Source organism: Phytophthora parasitica (assembly GCF_000247585.1).
Source record: "Phytophthora parasitica INRA-310 unplaced genomic scaffold supercont2.3, whole genome shotgun sequence".
Classification (NCBI taxonomy): Eukaryota; Oomycota; class Peronosporomycetes; order Peronosporales; family Peronosporaceae; genus Phytophthora; species Phytophthora nicotianae.
The window spans coordinates 700,693-722,933 of record NW_008648989.1 but is presented as its reverse complement, the minus strand read 5'-3'; the positions used below and the strand labels follow the sequence as shown (position 1 = coordinate 722,933).

Here is a 22,241-nt window from a genome sequence, read left to right as displayed (position 1 = left end):
ATTAGGCCATTAATAAGGACATTTATACCCTTATTAAGGACAACAGATGGCTCCCAGTCTGGAGCAGCAACACGTACCTTTTACTTTTGTCAACTCCAATTTCATGTACATTTGGTGTAGCACTCAGGGGGGCCGACAAGATGCCCATACATTTGTCTGTTGCGAGCACCGGAGACGGTGGCATGGAGAGTTACCACGCGAGCGACGGCAAGGCCGGCGGCCGCTCTAGCGGCGGGCCCGTCTACAAAGACCGCGGCTCTTCATCCCACGGCGGGCGCTCGGGTGGCGGCAATGGTGGTGGCAATTATCAGTCGTCGGGCTCTTCAGGTCGCGGGCTGCCGCGCCGGGGTTCATCCAACTCGGTGGGCAGTGCGTCCTCGAGAGACCGGGAGCGAGACCGCAACGACCGGGATCGAGATCGTGATCGGGACCGTGACCGGGACAGGGACAGAGACCGTGAGAGAGACCGCGACGGACGCAGTCGGCCGCGCTCGCGGTCCCGGGACGCCAACGCCAGTGGCAGCTCTAGAGAGCGGCGCAACAGCGGTGGGCGTAGTCCGTTCGGTGCGTCCGGTAGCCCAGCACTGCGTCTGCGAGAAAGGAAAAACCTGCTGCTGATGCACCGGACAGGGGCCCGGAGAAACGATCTGTCGCCGGCAGACGCGGCCACGCGTGTCATCGGCATGGACGTTAAGTACATGAAGGTACAGTAGGTCTACTGTTAATTTTAGGGTATGGCGTACAATAGGGTTTTGATGAACTTTGACCTTTGTTATAGGACCCGGAGCACCCGTACGTAACAGACAAGCTGGCCATGTTCCCGAGCGTGTTCCCGACGAATGCCAATTTCCCAGAGGAAAAATTTCGCTTCCATGCGCTTCGCAACGCAGCGTTTGTGAGTCCGCTGCCGCGCGGGTTCAATCAGCAGTGGCATCTGCAATATTCAGCGTTTACAGACAAGAAATTGGCCATTTTTGACGACCTCACGAGAGCCACTCGCGCGATTCGCCGGTTACGCGAAGACACCGAGGAATCAAAAGGTGCTGGAGCGGAGGAGGGTGTAGTGGCGGCCACCGCAGCTGTAGAGCGGGCTTTTACTAGCTATTTGATCCGCCATGTGCGGCGACTGGATGACCGTACAAGTCATGTCTGGATGAGTGAGCTGGCTAGTGGTGCTCGTACCGCTGCAGAACTTACACAGGCTCATGGTGTGCCCTTCAAACAGTGGCGAGCAGTGCCGGGTGTATCGAAATGCCCACTTCTCGAGTTTGTGGTGAGGTATCGACCGGGGTACGCTGATGCTACGTGGTTTGTCCGGATTAATGTAGTGTACACTGAAATGAGGGAGCTTCAGCGGGACAGCGCTCTTCGGACAGGTGATTGGTTCTTTAGTCCTCGGCGGAATCAGCGACGGAATCAGGGATGGACAGACAAGCTTGTAGATTACTTGCATTCAGTGGCGCGCCAGGCAGCACAGGACACCAGTACAGGGACGGAAAACAGATCAATGGAGGGACTAGCGAAGCCAGCGGCGAATGGCGTTCAGGTATCTAGTAACAACAGCGGGACGACGGTAGCGGCTAGTAAGGGGCTAGCACCGCATACAAAAATGACTCCAAGGCTACGGCACGGAGAAGCTCCAACGTCAACAAACGCAACTGGGACTGGCTCTGCTATTCAGGCTGCTACGGGTAGCGGTGGAGTGGACATTTCTCCTTCGTCACTATCGTGGCATGAGAAATGGTCATACGTGCTGAAGCTGTCGGAATACCAGTTCAAGATGGGATTGCTAGACCGCGCACACTACTTTGACGGATTGCTGTCACTCCTTCAGAAGTCTTTAACACCAAGATCACAGCGTGGAGCAAACGGTCCCACACGGTGTTCGGCCGTGTTGCCGCTTGGAGTGAACGATATCATGGAGCTGATCTCCGTGATCCAGAAACTGCTACCGGAGATACTGCTGTCCGCGGATACGGTTATGGTGCTTGTAAAAACAGTGCTGCAACATTTGCGCTACCTACTGCCTCCTGGTCGTCCCGTACCCCCAGAGACTGCAGGCAGCGCACTTCAAGAAGAGCTCCTTGTGGCTTTGTGTCAGTTGCTGCGCGATATCCTTCTCAACGGCAACGACGTTCTCGTTCGTCTTGAGGACAGTGGTACGTCGCTTTTAAGCTGAAGACTGCTATCTCGTACTAACTACATGTTCGTATGCATGCACAGCGCCTCCGTTATGGCCAGCTTACGTATTCACCGATCGGTTTTTCAGCCGCAATGCCTATGGTGCGACTGCAATACAGGCCTGTATCGACCGTTGCCAGCGTAAAAACAAGGAGATCGCTGGACGTATTGTGCGACTACAACAGGCATGTCCATCTCTCAATTCGGCGGGTGGAGGTCAGGTGCTTGCCGCTACCATGCGCAATGAGGCTCAGATTCTCCAGACGCTGGACCGGTTTCATCGCGTGGACTCAACCTCAGACTTACACCGTGTATATAGCGAAGTGTTCAGCCCACTCCCCACTGTAAGTTCAGGCGGAAGTGGATCCTCCGCGGAGCTACCTGTCGACGTCGCTGCTCTCTTCCTAGTGTGCGAGTGGGCAGTGACAAACCAGCGACCAGCGGAATACCGGTATTTGTCTGCGCTGGCCTTGATCGAGATGCATAGTAACACGCTACTGGAATACGGCAAAGAGTACGTACAGTGAGTAACTCATTGAAGGTGATCACGTAAACTGACTGTGCGGTACGGTTTATTTAACAGCAAGGGACTGCTACCTCGCTGCGGGCCTAAAGACCATCAGGTGGTGCTTCAAAGCGCGTTGCAAAATTTCTTGCATCGTTACGAGCCCAAGGTTATCACGGAAGTAACTCAGGTTATTGAGCTTTTCTGTCTTCTGGTCCGACGTCGACTGTTCAGTGTGGCCAGCTTCGTGGAATTCGCCTCGTGTTGTAACGAAGCAGCGGCTACAATGAGCAACAGTCCGCTGCTAACTCTAGCCGCTGGAGCTGGGGGTTCTGCTGGCGTTACCAAGAGGAGAGAATCAGCGCCAGTGGTTCATACTGCCTACAACATCGAGTGCTCACCAGGGCGAGGATACAAGTCCAATGATATCCACCTACTTTCCTCGAGCGACCGACTGAAGCTGTACTTGTGGCAGCTCCCTCGAAGCCCATTCCCGTTGCCGACGTGCGTGCCAATGCTTCCGGACGATAGCTATGATGGCGAACTCAACTATTTGCGCTGGCTTGAAGTCATGGAGCTTCGTCGTGAACATCTCAACTACTCGAAGACGTTGGAGCGAGCGCAGTCACTCTGTATCTACGTATTTCACACGCACGGTCAGGCTAATGATACGCCGATGGTTGGAACACCAGGAGCTGCAGGTGCAACTCCAGCTGCTGGAAGTGCCAGCTCAGGGGACAGCAGTCGAGTACTGAAAGAAGTGGAGTATCAGGGCAAAGTAGGCGAGCTGGTTTCAGCTGTGAAGACCATGTGCGGCCACGACAAAGGACGATTCACTCGCTGGTTTCTACACAATATTTATGAAGAGGTGACGTTCTTCAGGTTCTCGGACTACGGCAGTGTGGAGCACGTGATGCGGCTGGTATGCCTCGTTCTTGAAATCGTGGATATATTGGCGCTTCTCGAAGTACTCGTACACTTCCTGCGACGCTCTCCATGCTTCCTCGTCAAGAATGTCGTGCTGGCAATGATTGAACGTCACGAACTCGCGTTCTGTGCCACGGACCAGATCCCGTTCCTGTTACAGTCTTTCGTAGACCGTTTTCATCGTATCCCAAAGAACGCGGATGATAAAGCCGGCAACGTGGCGCAGTTCTTCTGCAAGATGTACTACGCACATATCAAGAAGAAAGAGATCGCTAAACTGGACTTGCCATTCGCGCTGCTCAAGCCTATTGCAGAAACCGCAAGGAAAAACCAAGATGCAGCGGCAGGAGGAGCCGTGAATGGCACAGGGGCCAATGCAAATGGCACTGGAGCCAACGGGAATCAGAAGAAAGAACTGTCACTTGAGGCTACGAACCCTATCGTGCGTATCCCGCCACCCCGCGAGGTGCTTCCCCCGGAGCTGAAGAGTGCACTGGCCAAGTCGTTCAAAGCCTTGCAGGCGCGTTCTTTTGATGGTCCTGGTGCCGATGGGAAGCAGACGCCAGCAACTCCTGGTGCTGGAACCAGTACCCCGCTACAGAGTCCGAATAGCATGAACCAAGACACCACATCGACCGAGTCCATGGCAGCGTTTGAGCCTAATTACGCGAGCTTATCGTGGCAGGAGGTTGTTGGCGAAGCAACCCCAGTAGCCGAAGCCAAGTGCCGCGATAGCGCCATCGACTTTGCAGTCAACTCCATCAACATGAGCATGACGTCCTCGTCTGTGGGGTCTACAAACGCGAATGCTACACGGGAGCGGCGCACGCCTAACTACGTGTTCTTCTTCCGAGCTGTGCTGAGCGAGGCTATGGACAAGTGGATGGCCAACATCTCGGCTCGAATCAAGTCCAACTGCAAGCGGCCCATCACTACCCCGCATTATGTGCACCGTTGCGTACGTCTCATTCGCGAGGTCGTGGAACAGCATCCTGATAACGGCGAGGAGTTCAACGAAAAGTTCTCGAATACCCTGGTTGTATGGCTACAAAAGGAAGTGCTGCCTGGCTTCGCTGGTAGCGACACACCCAAGCGCTCGCGGAATCCGTTCTTGAATGTTGACAATAGCAAGGAAGCCTTCGCTCTCAACCAGAAAGGCCGCCTGGACCGACTGCAGTACGGACTCAAGAGCTTCCTGGTCTCTCTGGTTGTGCATAAAGTGTTAGATCTATCCCAGGTGCTCCGATTGGTGCTCGTGCCGCTCTTCCCACGACTGGTACGGTTTGGCATTGTATGTATGATTGTATGATTGCTGGTTAACATGGCTACTTGTCTGTTGTGATACCAGCGCCGTGCCTCGCGTGATCCTCCACCCAACCTGCCGACGCAGCTACTAGCTATGGCACTGGTCTTCCAGCTGTTCTCTGAACCTCCGCAGAATCTTCTGCTTGATCCTCAAAAGTTGGTCATGTTCGACGAGCCTTTGGTGAGTTTTTGTTGCGCTTTGCCGTTTATTCAACGGACTACTGACCGATTTTGTCCGTCACGACAACATAGACGAAATACCATCTGCGCTTCCTGCGCTCCCAGGTGCCGGCATGTTTGATGTTCCCATTGTGCTTCCTACTGTGCCAGATCTCGTACCAGATGGAGGATAACTTTTTACTTCGCAAACGTGAAGAGCGTGGCTTGTTGGCTAGCGCTACGCTGTTCAACTTGACATCCGACGGGATTGTTCGCGATACGATCTTTTACGACACGAAAGAGGCCCGTGAAAAGCACATCCTCCCGGTTTACCACAAGAAACAATGGCACACAGCCGTTCTGCTAACGCACTTTTTCCGACCACCTTCATCGCCGGCAGAGGACGCTAATGGACAGGTCCAATTGCTCAAGGTTGACCAAATCATCGACCAAATGAACGTCTGGACACTTCATCGAGGAGGGTCCATTTACCTCGACTTGCAAATGAGTCGACAACAGCAGAAAGTGAAACGATCTAAGCGTCGCTCTCGACAGCAAACAGCGCAGCCCCAGACTGGCAACAAACGGAAAGCACCGCAAGGAGAGCTCTCTACGCGCTCTAGCAAGCGCGCAGCTGTGGAGAGCGGCGACGGCGCTGTGGCAGCTGCAGTCAATGGCTTTACTGACGGCAAAACATCTTTCGCGGATAAACAAGTCTCGTTTGGTGGTAGTCTATTGGGTAGCAACTTTTCGGATGGAGAAGAAGACGCTGATGATGATGATCTGGAGCTGGAGTTGGGTTTTGACGAGTCGAGTAGCGCCACTGAAATCTTGTCGAGTCTGATCGTTCTGCGCACCCTCAAGCGCAGCTCGCGACCACCGCCCGGGGTAGGATCGACTTCGTCATCATCTTCTTCGACGTCGTCGGTACCAGTACCCCAGACGACATCTGCAACAATCACTACGCTCTCGTCGTCGTCTCCGCTTGCTACACCCAAGCTCTACGGTACGCCGCACCATGTGCACGGAGACGGAAATGATGGCAAACACCGTGGAAGTACGCCAGGACCAAGCGATTCCCTTAAGAAGTCGGCGTTACCAATGACAGTAGCAGCAATGCAGAGCTCATTGACTCCGTGTGAAGCTCGTATGCTCGAGGCAGCGCGGGAGGCTCAAGATTCGGCGGTGGCATCTCTCTATGCTGCCACGGTGTGTAGCATCTCTAGACGCGCCATGGGCTCGGTGATTGCCAAAATCCTCCAGATTCTCGAAGACGATGTCAAGCACACACAACCAGACAAGTTCGCGCGACAAATTAACACGACGTCGGTCGTACATCTCGTGGGCGGGATTATGGCAACACCTCCTGGAAACGCCTTCTTGCCGCGTTACATGATGTCACTTGCTGCGCAACTTGAGTGGCTCTACGAGGGCTGTTTACTTTATGACACACAGCCCCAGTCTGAACCTGGTCTTCGCAACAGTCTCTTCCTGCGTCGCCTTCGATGCAAATTGGCTGTGAGACTGCAGCTTGTGGGCGTCATTGGACCAAGCAAGCACGCTGTTTTGACGATCTGCTATCGTGATCGCATCGTCAAGACGTTGTTTGCGTTGCTAGGAACGTCGGTAGTCTCCATTGGCCCAGGACTGTCGCTCTTCAGCTGGATTCTAGACCTCATCCCGATCGTCAACGCCTCCGTCCTCCACGACAGACAATTTGTAAGTAGCTTAGCTGTTGCAGCTGTAGAATGTTCGCCGACTGACATACTTTGTTGCTTACAGGAACTTGTGGAAGCTCTGCAGCTCCCTAATGAACTAAAGCGACGTGTTTGGTCTGTTCTGCCGCGTCCGATGAACATGTTCGGGGCAGCGAATGTGTTCGTGGGTCGCACTGTGACATCGATTCAAAGTGTTGGTACCACGAAGAAAACCAGGCCGGAGTATGCGCCTGTAGACCCGTGGGCTTTGCTGGAACACGTGCCTCAGCTACCTAGCGACGCTCTTGCGCCAGCATTGCCTAACCAGATTCCTAAGCGACCCCGACGAGTCTTCCGGTGCGTGTGAGCTGCCACTTCACACGCGAACAACAGAGATCCCGTGAACGCCACCTTTGTAGGCGCCTTGACAGTTGCCACTTTGTGTAGTAGTGGCAATTTCTAATGTAATATGGTTTGTTGGTCCAGGCCAACAAACCAAGTGAACGCAAGCAAGAACATATTTAAAGCAAAAAGAATGCCTTTTCTTCGCCTTGTGATGTTCTGATTAAAATGAGATCTTTTTTTTTACTCCTTGCCATTCAGCTACTGGTATTTTGCTGATGATGACCGTCGTGAAGTGGTGTGTTCACATTTCTTCTTCAAGGCCTACCCAGGATTCAAAAGCCATGAGAAACTCCTTGAAGTGAATCGTACCATCGCCATTCCAATCCATCTCCATAAAACGCTGCTCCCAGATGGCCCGATTGCTGGAGTCGTCACTTGAGCCTGTCAAGCACAACTAAGGTAAGTTTCGGGATAGATCATGACACAAGATGAATTGTTTGCACCTCTGTTGCGATCCCCTGTGAACATCTTTTTCGTTGGGGAATGGAGCACAATAGAATTCTCTAGCTTTGTGACCATTTCATCGCTGCTCAAACCGCAAAAAATGATCGGCATCATTCGGTTGAAAATGAAAATCACAGCACTTACCGATTAATCACGCCGTTACCATCAACATCAAACCATAGGAATGCATCGACGGCAAGTTGGAATGCGAGCCGCAGGTTGTTTCCCTAAAGCAACCAAACGTGCCATCAGCACAGCACTTTTTAAAGCGAGACGATACTGCTACGTTGATTCTCACATCTCCAAATAATATGGATTGGCTAGATACAGCTGATGAAGTCCGGCTGCTGTTGCTGCTGATTCGAGACCTATGTTTTGCGAACCGGAATGATTTAGAATATTGGCAGCGTTACCAATAAAGAAGCCTTACATGGGAGCGTAGAAAATGCTTAGTTGTTGTTCCTGTTCACTTTCCAGAGATGGAATTTTCTGTGTAAACTCAGCATCACTGTCAGATGTGAGTCACAAACTGACTTTAGCACAGGGTATCTTACGTGAAGAACGAAGCCGATCGCAAGGCAAACGAGGAACTCGTTGAAGTTAAGTTTTCCATCCTCCATCATATCCGATTCCTCAAAAACTTGGCCAATTTCTTCGGACGAGAAGTTCGCGCCTAGTTGTTCGAAGACCCTAGACAAATCGCTAAACTCAATGTAGCCTTTGCCTTCCTTGTCAAAAGCATTGAACGTCGAACGTGCGCTGTTAAACGCAACCTGCATTCGCAAATACATTATTAGGAGATGAAATCACTGAAATCTTAAATCCTGTAAAGAAACCTACCGCTGCCTGCGGTAGCTTCAGCAAAATCCGCGTGAACTGGCTACATTCCACACAAAAGATTAGGATCAACACTGAGTGTGAAGAATCAGACTACTCTTAGCTGCGGCATCACGTACTTTTCCTTCTCCTTTTCCTGTTGCGCCCGCTCCTGCCAGCGCTCTTTGATTGCATTTGTGATCCTTTACAAACAGTACGTCAATGTACAACCACTTTACATAATAAAGCAATCATTAACACCTACTTCTGATCTAGTGGTGTGGGAACTCGTGGCGTCTGCTCCACAGGTCGAATGCTTGCGATGTTCGACGTCAACAGCTTGGCCACAGTGCCACTAGGTGGTGCTCCTGGTTGCTGGAAATCCGCCACCGCTGCTGAAGTAGAATGACCTCCAGCTGCCACTCTTGGCGTGCTTGAGTCATCAGCACGCGACGAGCTTCTCATCATCGACGGCTTATTCCCCATGGCAGTGATCGTTGTGCGCGAAGAGTTGCAAGTGCACTTGACATTGAAGTAGTTGAAGCTATTTTCGACAGAAACGTTGGCCAATCAGAAGCGAAGTCAAAACCGTTTTTCTGCCAGTCATATACCAACCAGAAGCAGCTTTGCAAGTTGCAAATTGCAACAGTTGGCAGAGTAAGGGGTAGTTTGTCCATGAGCAAGACTGCAGAGGCCAACGGCAGCGCGGCGAAGAAGAAGGCAGCACCCAAGTCGCGCAAGCGTAAGACCAGCGACGTGGGTGCTGTATCCAAGTCAGGTGTCGCCCCGGCCAAGCGGTTGGCCACTGATGCAGCGGCGGCAGCAGCGGTAAACGGCTCCGGAGCTGAGGCACACACGATGCAGGCGCAACTGAAGCCATTTGTACGCGGAGAACTGGTCGAGAGCAGTAAGTTTCTCACAGAGGACGCAACTGGAACCGTTGTATATATAAGAACAAAGTATTAATATCCCGTGGTGTCGTTAATCCGTTATACCTGCAGTCAAGCACATGCTGTTCGGTTTTGGGGATGAGGCTGAGCCTTTGGACGAAACGGCCGAGCTAATGGAGGATCTCGTGGTCGAGTATGTGCACGCAATGGTATGCACAGCCCCATATTCAATGACTATAGGGCACATGTGACAATGTTGTGCTTCGTTTTGCTGTTGTAGACCAAAAAGGCGATGGAGCTGGCCACGATCAAGGGCAAGCTGGACACTGAATGTTTCATCTTCCTTATCCGCAAGGACCCAGAGCGCTACGACCGCATCGCCGAGTTACTGCGCGCGAACGACGAGTTCCGCGCTGCACTCAATAGCGGCTTCGACCCGAGCGACGAGAAGATGTACTGATCCCATATTAAGTAAAAGGTGTTTTGGAACCAGAACCACTCTAAGTGAATCGTATTGAATTTTATAAGGATGTGTAAGCATTAGCATTCAACCACGATGAAACAGAAACTTTATAGGTGCGACACGGTACACCCCCTCGATTCAGTGACAATCGTCCTCGACTTCACTTGCAAAAGTTAAGCGTCACTCTTTTTCCACTTGTCTGAAACACGCGCCTGTTTCTTGCTCAATAAATTGAGCCAAGTACCGTGGGTGCCGCCAGACAAGCGCGTCTGTGATTTCTCTTCATTCTATCGTCGCATGCTTATCGACTCACAGGACGACGTGGTGGACGAGAGCTGCTCCTCCCAGTTCGACTCCGGTTCATTGCCTCCAATGATGGCCTCCATGCGTGCGGAGTTGCCGCGTCCAGAGGTGTTGGACAAGAGCAAAAGCAGCAGTACTATCGACTTCCGAGGGTCCAGCGCGAGCACTAGTGGCGCCTGTTCGTGGCGTTCCCACATCCAGCGGGACGAGTCTGAACCACCCAAACGCGCCGGTAGTGAATGGAACTGCAGGAACTCGAAGACGCGGCAATCCGCGTCCGCAATGGTGTTGGCCCGGAAGCGCAAGCGCGACGAGCAGCGCAAGCTGCTGAACTCTAAGAAACAGTGCACAGACAGCGACTGTAGCGAGTACACTGCCGGTGACAGTGAACAAGACAGCCTGGATATGGAAGAGCAGCTCACCGCCTTTGTGGAATATGTGTGTTATCAGTTTCTTTAGGGACGGTGGAGTTTAGAAGTGGTTAGACTGATGAGGGCGATTTGCGTGGCGAACAGAACTCGACGGACATGGACAGCCTGGACATTAATCCGAGCCAAGACTTTGACGGTGTGTGGGGATGCTATTTGTTGGCATCTTTATTATACTGATAAGCGCTTATATCGTCTATTATCACGATGGTGTAGGCGATGAAGAGCAAGATATAGCAACGCAAGCCTCTCAGTATATGCAGACGTGTAGCTGGCAAGACGTCACGGATGGTAATGATTTGTGCACCTGATGTGAAGAGGGTGGTATAATAGCGGTAATGGGTCTCTAATTGTGCTTGTTTCTGTGCGTGATTTGTAGTGAACCAATTTCAGGAAGAAGCATCGGAAGTTTTTGACAGTGCGTTCGTGAACATATTGTATGATATCTGGTTGTATTGCCTGGTTTACTCATCTCGTTTGTTCTTCTTGCCGTGGCGCAGACATTATTTATGCCTCCCGAGCTGCCTCGATCTCTGATGGTAGTAGTAAATCTACTACACACTGTAGACCACAAGAACAAGGAATCGCTTGTTCATCTTTCCTACCGATAGCTATCCCGGAACAGAGGGCTGTAGTGGAGCCCCCTTCCGATGATAGTGAGGGTTCGTTGAGCGGTAAGTGTGTGTCCTCTTTTCCCAAGGAAATGTAGACACTGACTGCGTCCTATGGCGGTCTTTTAGACGGATTTGATGTCGCTGTAAACCTCGTAAGTAAGACAAAGACAACGTCTCGACCCTCAAATGTGGAAACGAGTAATGGAGTAAGCCCGAAAGCAGCAGCAAAGGTGAGTTGCAGGCTGTTGGCAATGACATCGTTACATTTGGATGATCACTGACAATCGACCTATGTTTATTAGCCGCAATGGAAACAACGGCGCTCGGTTAAACGAGATTGCTCGTTTATAGACAACTCCAGCAGCTATTCAGTGAATGGACGGCTTTTGCTCATGGCTTCACCTACGCCTGCCACTACAAGTGAGGCCAGCCAGACATCTTCCGACAGCGTCATCGAACTCAGGGATGGCTGCTTTGACTCCAGCGATGACATTCAAGCGGTTCCCGCACGGAGTAATGACGTGTCTACCAGTGTTCCGACATCTATGCCGGCCTCTGTTGACACGATGACGGTCATGTCTTCTTCGCTCCCTTCAGGAGCCTCATATTCAGGTGCGATTCAACCGCGTCTCGTGAGGAAGCGAAGGAAAGTCGGACAGCTCACGCTGGACGGCTTTCTCCGGTCAAAGATGCCCTGAGCTGTATAGTATTAGGACATGTGGCAGCTTTTTGAATATTGCTTTCGTGTGGATAGAGCCTCAACCACAGTGGGCACGTAGATAAGATAACATAATTTTTTGAAGTGAATGCAAAACTGAAACTGGTCATAAGAAAAATGGCGGGAAAAGTTTGGCGCGGTAAGATCGTACTTAGCATACATTTCACAGTACCATCCTTTTGCCGCGCTCAACACGCAACTCATTCGGCCATCAAGACTCGAGCCACCCCCAGCCTCGCTCTCCCTCTCATTCCCCAACCTTCTCGTTCTTCTAACCAGCAGTACCATGGCCTACGTCACGCTCACTAACATCACTGTGCTGGACAACCCCACGGCCTTCACGAACCCCTTCCAGTTCGAGGTCACTTTCGAGTGCGCGCAGCCTCTCGAAGCCGGTGCGGTGCAGTCTCTGCGTTTTTTTTGCTTTGTTTTTTTACTATTCCATTCATTGCAAGCTAATTAATCCCTTGATTGCGGTAGACTTGGAGTGGAAGATCACGTACGTAGGCTGCGCCGAGGACGAGAGTCGCGATCAGGTGCTTGAGGAGGTGCTAGTCGGCCCTGTGCCCGTGGGCACCAACAAGTTTGTGTTCCAATCGGACCCGCCCAACCCGGACATGATCCCGGACGAGGACAAAGTTGGCGTCACTGTGGCACTCGTCACCTGTTCATACCGTGGTCGCGAGTTCGTGCGCGTGGGTTACTACGTTAACAATGACTATGCCGACCCGTTCCTGCTGGAAAACCCGCCTGCCCGCGTGGACGTGAGCAAGCTGCAGCGCAACATCCTGGCAGACAAGCCACGTGTCACACGCTTCCCCATTGACTGGTCGCCGGCGGGTGCCCAGGATCCCAACGCTATGGAGGACGGCAACAACCATGCGACTAATGGCACAGGCTTCGGTGCCATGCAGACTGGAGCACCTGGTGCCCCCGGTGCTAGCAACGACTTGGACATGGACTTTGTGGACGATGAGGAGCTCGTCAAGGCAGCTGCTCAGCTCGACCACAACTACACGGACATTGTCATTGATGGCAATTCTGCTGAAGGTATGGAAGAGGACATCGACCTGGAGGACGATGAGGATGATGAGGCAGACTCTGTCGAAGAAGCTGAGGAGGAAGATGCCGACGGAGACATGGAGATGGAAGACATCGAACAGCAGTAAAAACGCCATTGACTGGTGGTGTCCTGACACTACGAGACAGCAGGATGGAAGATACTGTATTTATAGAGGGAAAAAAACAAAATTTGACAAGCGCTAAGCAAGTGGATACAGCGGTGCTAGCACGATAAATGTGTGAAAACCAGGGTAGGCGTGGAAGATGAACATGTCTTGAGTATCTTTCTTTCAAATGGTGTTAAGTGGTCTAGTCTACTCTGGGGGTTGCGTAGTGTTACTACTTTGAGGCCTCTGTCTTGATGTCAGCTTAACGCAGCTTGAACTCGTGCAGGTGGTTGTACGAGCCGCTGCCGCCATCGAAGCGCACGTTGATGTTAATGTCCAGATCGCGAGGGTTGGCCGCATTGGGCTTGCATGTCAGCTCGCCCTCGATGATTTCACCGGGGTTGCAAGCAAGTTCATCCTCCAAGTAGAACACGGTCTGTTTCCAGTGTGTGTACTCGGCCTTGGGTCCCGTAGAGAAGCTCAGCTTCTTGTGTGTTGCCGAGAACGTGCAGTCGAAGTACGCCACCAGCGCGTGGCAGAAATCCTGACGGAAAGCAGTCAGCTTGAACGTTGACGAGAAGGCCAGCTCCTCCTTGGTGACCTTGGTCAGATCAATGTCCAGAATGGGGCACACATCGGTCAATAGAGCGTCGCTGCCGACTGTATCGACCAGTGGCTCCACCTTGGCGATCTCTTTAATGCAGCTCATGTCAAAGCCGTACACATTGTCCCAAAAGTCGAGTTTCTCGGCCTTGTACTCTCCGTCCTCAATGGCGCCGATGTAGAGCGTGGCGTGGTCCGGGAACATGAGTCCGCCAGACACCAGGTACTTGTCACGTGCGTATAGTACCGTGTCCAACATGGACTCGTAGAGCAGGAAGTAGCCCATCCACTCGGAGATGATGATGTCCACCTTGTCCACAGGGAGTGTGAGCTCCTCCATCTTACCCTGGATAAGCGTGATCTTGTCGGCGAAGCCGTTTGCCTTGACGATCTCGCGTGCATGAGTTAGCATACTCGAGCAGTCGACGCCGTAGACGTGCTTGGCGCCAGCCTTGGCGGCGAACATCGAGAGAATGCCGGTGCCACAGCCAACGTCCAGTACGACCTTGTCCTTGAAGAGGTGCTTGCTCTGTAGGATGGCGTTCATGTAGGCCTTGGTGCGCACCGTGTCCTTGAGCATTTCCTCATGGATGCCGAAGTGCGAGTACGAATCGAAGTAGTAGTCCTTGCTCGTCATCTCCCTGGAGGCGGCGCCATTTACGGGAGCGGGCGGAGGCGTGGCTGTTGACATGGCGGCAGCAGCAGATTGGCAACTGACTTACAAACTTCGAGTGGAGGGCAGAAAGTGGTCACTGTCGCGAGGTAACGCCTCTAACCATGCATTTTTGACTGGTGCGGGTGTCTGTCTATCAAGGCCATGCGGTGCTACATGTAATGCATGCGAGTTTGCAAGGCAGAAGGACCAACTGTATAGCAGAGCATAAGTGCTTGCATGGCGGGGATACATGTGACTTTGAACTTGCCATACCGCTCGGTCAAACTTATTCAGACCCTGACGCAACATGGCTCGTACGTACGAGAAGATGAAGCGCATCCCGGGTAGCTGCTTCAGTCAATGTTCACAATGATACTCGTTGAGCCCAACGCAGTAAAAACGATAATGACATAGGAAGCGATTCTCCCTCCAAGACTGGCGTCTATTGTGTTCGCTCCACTTAGCACAGACTGCGCCCAAACTAACGGCACTAGAGCACCGGTCCATTGCTCGAAAGCAGCAAAGAGAGAACTTCCCGTGTCAATGATTGGCATCCAAGAGCTGGCGACTCCCGAGTAACGCGTCGATCAGTTGATCAAATCAACTGATTTAGATGGCACCGCGGTTGCCCGACTTCTTCTGGGCGCGGGGGGCGTTGCTGCCCTTGGAGCCCTTGTTGCCGTGCTCGGCCTTGTTCACCGACTTCTTGGCCTTGCTGCGCTCCTTAGCCTCCTTCAGGGCGGCGCGGGCGGCAGCACGGACCTCCGGCTTCTGGTTGCGCTTCTTGCGGATCTGTGAGTTGGCAGTGTAGAGTTAAGTTAGCAATCGCGTTCACAACTGGATTAGCAGCGTCAGAACCAGTAACTTACGTCCTCAGCCGAGACACCGACGATGGCACGCTGGATCTTGGTGGTCTTGCGAGCACGACGGCGGGTGACCTCCTCAACCTGTTAATACGAAGCAGATGAGTAAGCCTTGTTGCTCCTTTTATCATGGCGCGTATCACACGAACCTTGAGCTTCTTGTTCATGCGGCGCCAGCCAAGGGTCCACACGATCTTGGTGGCCTTCTTGCGCTGCATGAAGAGCGACTTGCTCTTCGAGTTGATGAACACGTAGGCCGTGCCATCGCGACGGATGTAACGCGAGCCGTGGCCGGGGTAGATGCGGCTCTCGCTGAACGAGCACGTCTCGGTCCTGAGGAGGTCAAAACGGCGTCATTAGAATCACTTCTTTTGCGCTGCTGATCTGTCGAAGCTGGAGCGAGAGGAGGCAACAAGATAGCGTTGGTGTTGTAGCTATCGAAGTCGCGGCTGATCTGTGGAGCTTCCTCGCTATCTGTGGGTCATGCGCCGCTGTTTATGCCTGTATATGTGGATACGCCTTGACGACGCCTCCGGTTCCTCCGCATTTATGCCTCTCACTCGCTCGCAGCGACATTTTCATAGAAAAACTAAGCGCACTTACTTAATCACCATTTTGCTTGAGTCTTCTCGGGAGAATTTATGCCAATTGACTCGTTGCAATCGCTTCCCGGCTCCAAAGCCGCAAAGGGAGCAAAGCGCCGCTAGCGCTACTTCACAGTTGCAGCAATGAATTGGCTGGTTGAAAGACGTTTACTTAAACGCTACATACTCGTTACTTCTTTTGGCAAGTCGTTTCGGTTACGGTTCGCGGTTTGCTTTGCGGTTACGGGCTAGGGTAGCCACTAATCTCAGTGCCAAACTTTACTTTTCGAGTTGATATTTCATCATCAACATGTTACCACAACAAAAGCGTGAAGCCCCCCATCAACAGCGGACTGTACTTGCTTATTACTAAGTAGTATGAACTCTGGCATAGTGGACCGGCACCTTTCCCAAGCCGTGCTAGTATAACCAGTGGCTGCACCTATCAATCGAAGAGAATCTTGCAAAACGACGCTTCGCCGGAAGAGTGTATATCTACCATAACGCGATTGTTGTTAAACACGGTTGTTCTGGAGACAACAGATATTTAAACTACAATGGTATGAATGTATGACTCGTAGCTTTAGCACAATACATGTAAGCTGGATATCCTTCTCGATAACGTATTTTATCGGCGTATCGAAATAATTCATTGGCACCCCAAAAAAAAAAAATCGTGATTAGCAATCAGACAGCAAGACCAGGCAGCATCACATACAACTTTACACACAAACTATTAGTGTGAAAGCATTGAACTTGAATGCCATAATATGGCATTATCGTGAGCGCGCATACGGTAAATGGCACGTGTTGAATTAACCCCTGCCATTGTACCATTCTCAACCGCGGTAACAAAAAAAGAATTGTCAACTTGGTTGTACAGTATTGAGTTCTCTGATTAAACTCGAGATATTCAGGCATTGAACCCTACTACAGTATATTATCGCGATATTTAGTGACCTCCCGATACCCTATCTCGAATCTAGATTCTCGATAAACCCATTCTCAAAAAAAAAAAAAAAAAAACTTGAAAAACCCTTTTTGGATTTTATTTAATAAAACCCATTCTGAAGTAAAAAGCGCGAAGTCAAAAAGAAATGTGGTATCCGCACAAGATGACTGCGCTGTTCCGCATTCCCAATGCTCGCTCTGCATTACGTCTCGCCAATGCAAGACATGCTGCTGAGCTACCTCGCAGTCTGCACACCAGCCCAGCTCTCACCGCTGTTAAGTCGGTTCAGTCATCTCCTTACGCTCAAACTCACACGAGCAGCAATGTCATCAATTTCGGTCTCGGTCAACCTTCCGCCTCACTGCTGCCTCTAAGCATGTTCCGCGAGGCTGCAATGGGTCGACTCACGCCTTCACAAGACCCAGTAATGTTGCAATACGGAGCTGCTAAAGGGTTCATCGGATTTCGGGAGGAAATCGCCAAGCTCGTGACAGGTAAACTATTCACCAAAACGGTGTAGCGAAAACCACGATCTGACCGATTGCTGGTGTCTCGATGAACAGGAGCCGACGCTACTGAAACTGTCGACTCAGAGACACTAATGGTGACGGCTGGCAACTCTCAGGCCATCTCCCACGCTGCCATGGCGTTCTCCAAGACCCACAAACGGGTGTTCGTGGAGGAGCCTACCTACTTCTTGGCACACGATATTTTTCGTGAACTCGGATTGGACTTGAAGGGTATTCGCACTGGAAAGGATGGACTTGATGTAAGTAATGAATGGCTGGTGAAATTATTGCAAGAAATGGTTGACCAATGCTGTGTAATTTTGAAGTTGGACGTGCTAGAAGCTACGCTGGCTGCAGGAGATGTTCCTGCATTCCTGTATACAATCCCGTTCTTCCATAATCCAACAGGAGCTGTGATGTCGCCTGACCGCTGCGAACGCCTGGTAGCTCTTGCACAGAAGTATGAATTTCGTATTATTTCAGATGAGCCGTACAACTTGCTTCACTTGGACGGTGGCGCGCTGCCTTCGCTCGCATCATACGACGATTCAGGCCTGGTTGTCTCGCTCGGAAGCTTTTCGAAAATCCTCGCTCCAGGACTTCGCCTAGGTAAGATCCTTAGGTTACTTAACGTCTCCTCGGTTATTTTCCAATGCAATGATGCCTGTCGTTTAGGCTGGGCGCAAAGCAATACCAAGACGATTGAAACACTGTCTACCATTGGCGCGCTTCGTAGCGGTGGCGGTCAGAATCCTGTCACTGCAGCCCTCGTGCACACAGGTAATCAACTGTCTTGCTGACTGTGCTTGTACAGCCTTACACTAACTCGGCGAGTAGTGTTGGAGCAGGACCGGTTGTTGCGTCATATTGATCATTTGAAAAGCGTCTTTCGAGTCCGCAAGGCGGCCATGTGTGACGCATTGCACAAGCACTGCCCAGACGTCACATTTACCGAGCCGTCTGGCGGATACTTTGTGTGGCTTGAGCTTCCGGACGGTGTCCACACTGAAGCGCTACTGAAGGAAGCTGTGGACCGCCACGGTGTCGCCTTCACGCCCGGCACACGGTGCTCACTTGGAACGATTTACGGCGACGGCGACGGTGGCGTTCTAGCCAATGCGGCGATGACGCGCTGTGCGCGTCTATCCTTTGCCTTCTACGACGAGGACGAGATTCACTTGGGCATCCAGCGGCTGCAGAACGCCCTAGCCAACTTGAAATAATACGTGTAGTAGACAGGCCTTGACGCTCAGCACCACCGAAACAAATGACATCATCGCTAAAACGCAAAAGTTCAAGGACGTGTCATGCGAATCGCCAAAATCTCCATAGCGTTGCCTGCCAATAGCTCAAACTTCAGTGAAGTTCACAGTGTGTGTGTGTGAAGTTCGTACACTATACCTTCGGCTTCACGCGTTTGCCTTTGCCAGCGTGTACATGCATCCAATCTAACCGAGATGTCGTTCATTCTGCAGTTTTCCGTCGGTTCACCGCACTGTTTGTGCAATATTCACACCAGATGTTGCCTCTTCACATGTCAGTAAATTCTTGTGGCTATCCCACGTCAAGCTTCAGAAGTGAAGCATCGCCACGTCCAACACGACATTTTCAATCTCTCCAAACGTCAAATAAGATGGTGACCAAGTCCAAGAACCCCATGGTGGCCACGACAGCGGGTGCCATCGCCGGTGGCATTGAGATCCTCACCATTTGGCCCATGGAGATGATCAAAACCAACCTACAACTGGGTACTATGCGCGCCCAGTACACAGGAATGGTCGGAGGCTTCCGTTACCACATCCAAACCGACGGCGTCGGTTCACTATACCGCGGACTGGCACCAGTGCTCGTAGGTTCCATCCCCAAGGCCGGCATCCGGTTTGGAGCCTTCGACTTTATCAAGCGGCGACTGGAGGATGAAAACGGCAAGACGTCGGCCATGCGCAACCTCGCAGCAGGTATGATGGCCGGCTCCATTGAGGCCACGTTCACTACAACACCGGTACGTCAATTGAAGGACTATGAAAATAATATTCATCTTGATAACCTATCGTTATGTGGATCTGTAGATTGAAACGCTGAAGACCAAACTGATCGGTGCCAACGCTGGTATGTGGGAAGGAACGAAGATGATCCTGGCCAAGGAGGGTATCCGCGGCATTTATCAAGGACTCTGGGCCACAATTCTGAAGCAGGTATGCGCAATAGGCAAGAGTTCGTGGTGACAATTAGGCTAATGGTCACTGTGATTGTAATCGTAGTCTACGAATCAAGGTCTGCGCTTCATGTGGTTTAGCGAATTTCAGAAGCGCGTGAACCCCGAGTTTCTGGAGCGACATGGCATCATCAGTGACGCCCAGAACATGACTGGTAGCCAGCGAGCGTCGCTGAGCCTCATCGGCGGCATGACGGCTGGCATCTTCAGCGTCTTCGGCAACAATCGTACGTACTGCAGCGGTCTTGTGAGTCCATTGCTTTGATGATTTACTAATGATGAGTTGCATGTTTTTACGCTGCAAAATAGCGTTCGACGTGGTGAAGACGCGAATGCAGGGACTACAAGCGCAGAAATACAAAAACACGTTAGACTGCTTCCGTCAGATGCTGCTGCATGAAGGCGTAGGATCGTTTTACGCCGGTGTGGTGCCGCGGCTAGGCCGCGTAATTCCGGGCCAGGGCGTCATCTTCATGTCGTACGACAGCATCACAATGGCCGTCTCCCGCTACATTGAGGGCTAAAGTTGAAGTATTTCTTCCCAGTCAGCCAGCCAGTCGTTCGACCACCAGTGCGGTCGCCGCCCGATTCGCATCGCCTTCTTAACGACCACGACTAAAGTCTCTTGGAGGGAAAGGCTGACATCCGAAGCATTGCACGACAACAGAAGTACGAAAGTAGTAGAAGCCGCTAGAATAGATTGTAAGCCGAGGGAAACATGATTTCCAGGCGTCGTACCAATTCTTAGTGCCAACATTTTTTATTTTAAATTTTAGCAGTTGAGAGTACAAGCAGATGCTGCGGCTGCGCAGGAGATGCTCAGATGGCCATGCAGCTAAATGACGGATAGAGCGATGGTTTGTGTTAATAGCTGATTGAACTATTGTGAGTGTCGTAAGGCAGCTTTAAAGGGCTTTATTGTAAAGTTGTTTAAATTCTAGTTTCCAGTTAATTTTAGCTTACATTTTTTTTTCTATTCCCACAATATTTTCAGAAAAATAACATAAGCTCATTTTGACTCAACATGCAGTATTATTTGGGTTTACGACATCAAGATGACCGCTACCTGTGGCATTAGGTATGGTCATTTCAACATGCACACTCGATAGAAGTCACCTAAAACTTGTAACGGGACTTGATGTTTTCCAAGACACGGCGTAGCATCCAACCGTCACCAGGCGTAATTGTTGGCGAAGAACCTGCCTTCATAATGCAGACCGGGAAGTCCTCGTTGGGTTGGTCAGTGGTCTCGTAGAAATCGGGAAGGCCGAAACCGTGGCCGATTTCGTGAGCCACGATGATCAGTTGTTCCTGGTCAATTGATGCAACCATAGATGCCTCGTCGACACGCTGACCCCAGTCACCACCGGCACCACCACCTTGGCCCTTCGTAGGCCACAGTGACATGTCGAACGGCTCTCCCTTGCAAGAGCTGGTGTCAGCGTTAGCCGCGAAGTCCTTGTGCTTGTAGCAGGCCTCCGGGCACTGTGGAACGCCGTCGGAGTCCTTTTCAGTTGTGTAGATTGTGCCTAGGGAGTCATCCTTCCAGTCGAAAAGCGAGGCATCGCGCGTCGCCCACCCGACAATCTTCACTTCGATCGTGTCGATCGGCCAACAGTCGTACCCGATAAGCCACTCGTTCCACGCCTTGAATTGTCGATTCAGCATTGCCTCGAACTTGGATGCCACTGTTTTCGAGAGCTTGTTAGTGCTGTCCCAACGCACACAGTAGCTAAGTTTTCCCTTATTGTTCACGAGCTGGTCAAAGATGTAGTTCTTGAACTCCGGCACATATTTCGACATCCTCTGCTTCCAGACCCAATCCACATCGGCCTTAGTGATATATGCGTTCGGGTCACCAACGACGCACTTGCCGCTTCCTGAGGTGATGTCGCCAAAGGTGGCATGCTCTCCGGTTGAGTTACCGGACGTCGATGGGGTCTCGGCACTTGATCCCTCTGTGGAAGACTGCGTAGGGCCTTCACTTGATCCCTCGATTGGGCCTTGAGCCGGCTGGGAGCCGGTGGTGCCATCATTGCTGGACTCCGAGGACCCCGCAGTTTGTGTAGGGTTGGTCACCTCGGGTGTGTCCGGGGCCTCTGTCGTCATCTGCGTTGGTGCTTCCGTCGTTTGCTGATTCGGCGAGTCCGTGACTGCCGGGGTTTCATTGTCAGGGAAATCGAAATTGATGTCTGGCGTCGTTGTAGTCGCAGGGGCCGACGTGGTAGCCTGTTTGGGGTAGCATTTCGCGGCCGACGTGACGGAGCTGCAAACGGCTAACGTAATGACAGTAGCGAGTAATAGTTGTCTTGCAGAAACCCGAGAGGCTGCGCGTGTCGCCATGGTGGAATAAATGGCACTGGAGCCAGGGTCGGACAGCGGGAAAGCCGAATGCTGGGAGGCAATGGCCTTTACGCAACACGGGCTCGTACATGATCGTATTCAACGTTTACTGCACCAGCGTCGTGCAGTAAACCCGGGCCCACAATAACGCGAAGAAGCTGTACGGGATCGGCATACTGCATCGCCTCTACGAAAAGCGCCACTAGATAACGTACATTGACGACGAAAAGAGTGCAAATCCATCTGGATCAACAAAAGTTGATATACACGTACATGTATTAATACAAACCCATGAGCATCTCATCACTACCTTGAATGCACTTCGCCATCATGCCATGCTGCGTACATGCGTACATGCGCACTGGCACCTGAAAACGAAGAAACACGCCCTGCTGGGTAAGCGTAGCATCCGTCTGGGTATCAGGAGCTAACTGGTTTCATATACATTATGTCGGAGTTGCCGTCATGCGTTCAATGAGATGCATTTTTTTTT

At 51.6% G+C, this 22,241-nt stretch overlaps 10 protein-coding genes across 12 annotated transcripts; 6 read left to right on the top strand and 4 right to left on the bottom strand.

Annotated features, from left to right (window-relative positions):
- The first annotated feature begins 104 nt into the window (after positions 1-104).
- Positions 105-7,349, top strand: PPTG_01393. Of its 2 annotated transcripts, XM_008894671.1 has the most exons (7): positions 105-704; positions 779-2,159; positions 2,224-2,695; positions 2,765-4,889; positions 4,962-5,099; positions 5,171-6,796; positions 6,860-7,349. In XM_008894671.1, the coding sequence occupies exons 1-7, from the start codon at positions 141-143 to the stop codon at positions 7,139-7,141; spliced, it is 6,588 nt and encodes a 2,195-aa protein (XP_008892919.1). In that variant the 5' UTR covers positions 105-140; the 3' UTR covers positions 7,142-7,349. The 2 variants fall into 2 exon arrangements, with proteins under 2 accessions (XP_008892919.1, XP_008892918.1); XM_008894670.1 differs by having other exon boundaries at positions 5,171-7,349.
- On the bottom strand, positions 7,310-9,202 carry PPTG_01392 (hypothetical protein). Its single transcript, XM_008894669.1, has 9 exons — positions 8,705-9,202; positions 8,580-8,642; positions 8,464-8,503; positions 8,178-8,396; positions 8,054-8,112; positions 7,922-7,991; positions 7,768-7,850; positions 7,623-7,705; positions 7,310-7,560 (listed from the first exon to the last, which is right to left on the bottom strand). The coding sequence occupies exons 1-9, from the start codon at positions 8,923-8,925 to the stop codon at positions 7,421-7,423; spliced, it is 978 nt and encodes a 325-aa protein (XP_008892917.1). The 5' UTR covers positions 8,926-9,202; the 3' UTR covers positions 7,310-7,420.
- On the top strand, positions 9,023-9,924 carry PPTG_01391 (hypothetical protein). The gene is made up of 3 exons (XM_008894668.1): positions 9,023-9,346; positions 9,441-9,538; positions 9,610-9,924. Exons 1-3 carry the CDS (start codon positions 9,115-9,117, stop codon positions 9,787-9,789), a joined length of 510 nt encoding a protein of 169 aa, XP_008892916.1. The 5' UTR covers positions 9,023-9,114; the 3' UTR covers positions 9,790-9,924.
- A 67-nt stretch (positions 9,925-9,991) lies between these two features.
- PPTG_01390 (hypothetical protein) lies at positions 9,992-11,993 on the top strand. The gene is made up of 7 exons (XM_008894667.1): positions 9,992-10,533; positions 10,611-10,662; positions 10,740-10,814; positions 10,903-10,941; positions 11,024-11,197; positions 11,264-11,367; positions 11,440-11,993. The coding sequence occupies exons 1-7, from the start codon at positions 10,090-10,092 to the stop codon at positions 11,833-11,835; spliced, it is 1,284 nt and encodes a 427-aa protein (XP_008892915.1). The 5' UTR covers positions 9,992-10,089; the 3' UTR covers positions 11,836-11,993.
- A 35-nt stretch (positions 11,994-12,028) lies between these two features.
- Positions 12,029-13,212, top strand: PPTG_01389 (hypothetical protein). The gene is made up of 2 exons (XM_008894666.1): positions 12,029-12,250; positions 12,336-13,212. The coding sequence occupies exons 1-2, from the start codon at positions 12,142-12,144 to the stop codon at positions 13,022-13,024; spliced, it is 798 nt and encodes a 265-aa protein (XP_008892914.1). The 5' UTR covers positions 12,029-12,141; the 3' UTR covers positions 13,025-13,212.
- On the bottom strand, positions 13,165-14,431 carry PPTG_01388 (hypothetical protein). The gene has a single exon (XM_008894665.1). It carries the CDS (start codon positions 14,316-14,318, stop codon positions 13,287-13,289), a length of 1,032 nt encoding a protein of 343 aa, XP_008892913.1. The 5' UTR covers positions 14,319-14,431; the 3' UTR covers positions 13,165-13,286.
- An 89-nt stretch (positions 14,432-14,520) lies between these two features.
- Positions 14,521-15,899, bottom strand: PPTG_01387 (hypothetical protein). The gene is made up of 4 exons (XM_008894664.1): positions 15,749-15,899; positions 15,295-15,478; positions 15,152-15,229; positions 14,521-15,074 (listed from the first exon to the last, which is right to left on the bottom strand). The coding sequence occupies exons 1-4, from the start codon at positions 15,757-15,759 to the stop codon at positions 14,892-14,894; spliced, it is 456 nt and encodes a 151-aa protein (XP_008892912.1). The 5' UTR covers positions 15,760-15,899; the 3' UTR covers positions 14,521-14,891.
- A 906-nt stretch (positions 15,900-16,805) lies between these two features.
- PPTG_01386 lies at positions 16,806-18,656 on the top strand. 2 transcript variants are annotated; one of them, XM_008894662.1, is made up of 5 exons: positions 16,806-17,175; positions 17,245-17,450; positions 17,517-17,799; positions 17,866-17,970; positions 18,028-18,656. In XM_008894662.1, exons 1-5 carry the CDS (start codon positions 16,827-16,829, stop codon positions 18,411-18,413), a joined length of 1,329 nt encoding a protein of 442 aa, XP_008892910.1. In that variant the 5' UTR covers positions 16,806-16,826; the 3' UTR covers positions 18,414-18,656. The 2 variants fall into 2 exon arrangements, with proteins under 2 accessions (XP_008892910.1, XP_008892911.1); XM_008894663.1 differs by having other exon boundaries at positions 16,806-17,450.
- A 117-nt stretch (positions 18,657-18,773) lies between these two features.
- On the top strand, positions 18,774-20,194 carry PPTG_01385 (hypothetical protein). The gene is made up of 4 exons (XM_008894661.1): positions 18,774-19,192; positions 19,260-19,385; positions 19,452-19,632; positions 19,715-20,194. The coding sequence occupies exons 1-4, from the start codon at positions 18,824-18,826 to the stop codon at positions 19,927-19,929; spliced, it is 891 nt and encodes a 296-aa protein (XP_008892909.1). The 5' UTR covers positions 18,774-18,823; the 3' UTR covers positions 19,930-20,194.
- A 220-nt stretch (positions 20,195-20,414) lies between these two features.
- Positions 20,415-21,841, bottom strand: PPTG_01384 (hypothetical protein). The gene has a single exon (XM_008894660.1). The coding sequence runs from the start codon at positions 21,746-21,748 to the stop codon at positions 20,522-20,524; it is 1,227 nt and encodes a 408-aa protein (XP_008892908.1). The 5' UTR covers positions 21,749-21,841; the 3' UTR covers positions 20,415-20,521.
- Positions 21,842-22,241: the final 400 nt, after the last annotated feature.

What these genes read in the sequence shown, in the direction of transcription:
- PPTG_01393 (XM_008894670.1), top strand. Translation starts at nt 141, where the DNA reads ATGCCCATACATTTGTCTGTTGCGAGCACCGGAGACGGTGGCATGGAG. An exon ending in TGGACGTTAAGTACATGAAG is followed by an intron (nt 705 to 778) that starts GTACAGTAGGTC and finishes CCTTTGTTATAG; the next exon opens with GACCCGGAGCACCCGTACGT. An exon ending in CTACTGGAATACGGCAAAGA is followed by an intron (nt 2,696 to 2,764) that starts GTACGTACAGTG and finishes TTTATTTAACAG; the next exon opens with CAAGGGACTGCTACCTCGCT.
- PPTG_01392 (XM_008894669.1), bottom strand. Translation starts at nt 8,925, where the DNA reads ATGGGGAATAAGCCGTCGATGATGAGAAGCTCGTCGCGTGCTGATGAC. An exon ending in CCCACACCACTAGATCAGAA is followed by an intron (nt 8,643 to 8,704) that starts GTAGGTGTTAAT and finishes CTGTTTGTAAAG; the next exon opens with GATCACAAATGCAATCAAAG. An exon ending in CGATCGGCTTCGTTCTTCAC is followed by an intron (nt 8,113 to 8,177) that starts GTAAGATACCCT and finishes GAGTTTACACAG; the next exon opens with AAAATTCCATCTCTGGAAAG.
- PPTG_01391 (XM_008894668.1), top strand. Translation starts at nt 9,115, where the DNA reads ATGAGCAAGACTGCAGAGGCCAACGGCAGCGCGGCGAAGAAGAAGGCA. An exon ending in CGGAGAACTGGTCGAGAGCA is followed by an intron (nt 9,347 to 9,440) that starts GTAAGTTTCTCA and finishes TTATACCTGCAG; the next exon opens with TCAAGCACATGCTGTTCGGT. An exon ending in TCGAGTATGTGCACGCAATG is followed by an intron (nt 9,539 to 9,609) that starts GTATGCACAGCC and finishes TTGCTGTTGTAG; the next exon opens with ACCAAAAAGGCGATGGAGCT.
- PPTG_01390 (XM_008894667.1), top strand. Translation starts at nt 10,090, where the DNA reads ATGCTTATCGACTCACAGGACGACGTGGTGGACGAGAGCTGCTCCTCC. An exon ending in TCACCGCCTTTGTGGAATAT is followed by an intron (nt 10,534 to 10,610) that starts GTGTGTTATCAG and finishes CGTGGCGAACAG; the next exon opens with AACTCGACGGACATGGACAG. An exon ending in AGCATCGGAAGTTTTTGACA is followed by an intron (nt 10,942 to 11,023) that starts GTGCGTTCGTGA and finishes GCCGTGGCGCAG; the next exon opens with ACATTATTTATGCCTCCCGA.
- PPTG_01389 (XM_008894666.1), top strand. Translation starts at nt 12,142, where the DNA reads ATGGCCTACGTCACGCTCACTAACATCACTGTGCTGGACAACCCCACG. An exon ending in CGCGCAGCCTCTCGAAGCCG is followed by an intron (nt 12,251 to 12,335) that starts GTGCGGTGCAGT and finishes TGATTGCGGTAG; the next exon opens with ACTTGGAGTGGAAGATCACG.
- PPTG_01388 (XM_008894665.1), bottom strand. Translation starts at nt 14,318, where the DNA reads ATGTCAACAGCCACGCCTCCGCCCGCTCCCGTAAATGGCGCCGCCTCC.
- PPTG_01387 (XM_008894664.1), bottom strand. An exon ending in GCATGAACAAGAAGCTCAAG is followed by an intron (nt 15,230 to 15,294) that starts GTTCGTGTGATA and finishes TCGTATTAACAG; the next exon opens with GTTGAGGAGGTCACCCGCCG. An exon ending in TCGGTGTCTCGGCTGAGGAC is followed by an intron (nt 15,075 to 15,151) that starts GTAAGTTACTGG and finishes GCCAACTCACAG; the next exon opens with ATCCGCAAGAAGCGCAACCA.
- PPTG_01386 (XM_008894662.1), top strand. Translation starts at nt 16,827, where the DNA reads ATGTGGTATCCGCACAAGATGACTGCGCTGTTCCGCATTCCCAATGCT. An exon ending in AATCGCCAAGCTCGTGACAG is followed by an intron (nt 17,176 to 17,244) that starts GTAAACTATTCA and finishes CTCGATGAACAG; the next exon opens with GAGCCGACGCTACTGAAACT. An exon ending in TGCAGCCCTCGTGCACACAG is followed by an intron (nt 17,971 to 18,027) that starts GTAATCAACTGT and finishes CTCGGCGAGTAG; the next exon opens with TGTTGGAGCAGGACCGGTTG.
- PPTG_01385 (XM_008894661.1), top strand. Translation starts at nt 18,824, where the DNA reads ATGGTGACCAAGTCCAAGAACCCCATGGTGGCCACGACAGCGGGTGCC. An exon ending in CCACGTTCACTACAACACCG is followed by an intron (nt 19,193 to 19,259) that starts GTACGTCAATTG and finishes GTGGATCTGTAG; the next exon opens with ATTGAAACGCTGAAGACCAA. An exon ending in GGGCCACAATTCTGAAGCAG is followed by an intron (nt 19,386 to 19,451) that starts GTATGCGCAATA and finishes TTGTAATCGTAG; the next exon opens with TCTACGAATCAAGGTCTGCG.
- PPTG_01384 (XM_008894660.1), bottom strand. Translation starts at nt 21,748, where the DNA reads ATGGCGACACGCGCAGCCTCTCGGGTTTCTGCAAGACAACTATTACTC.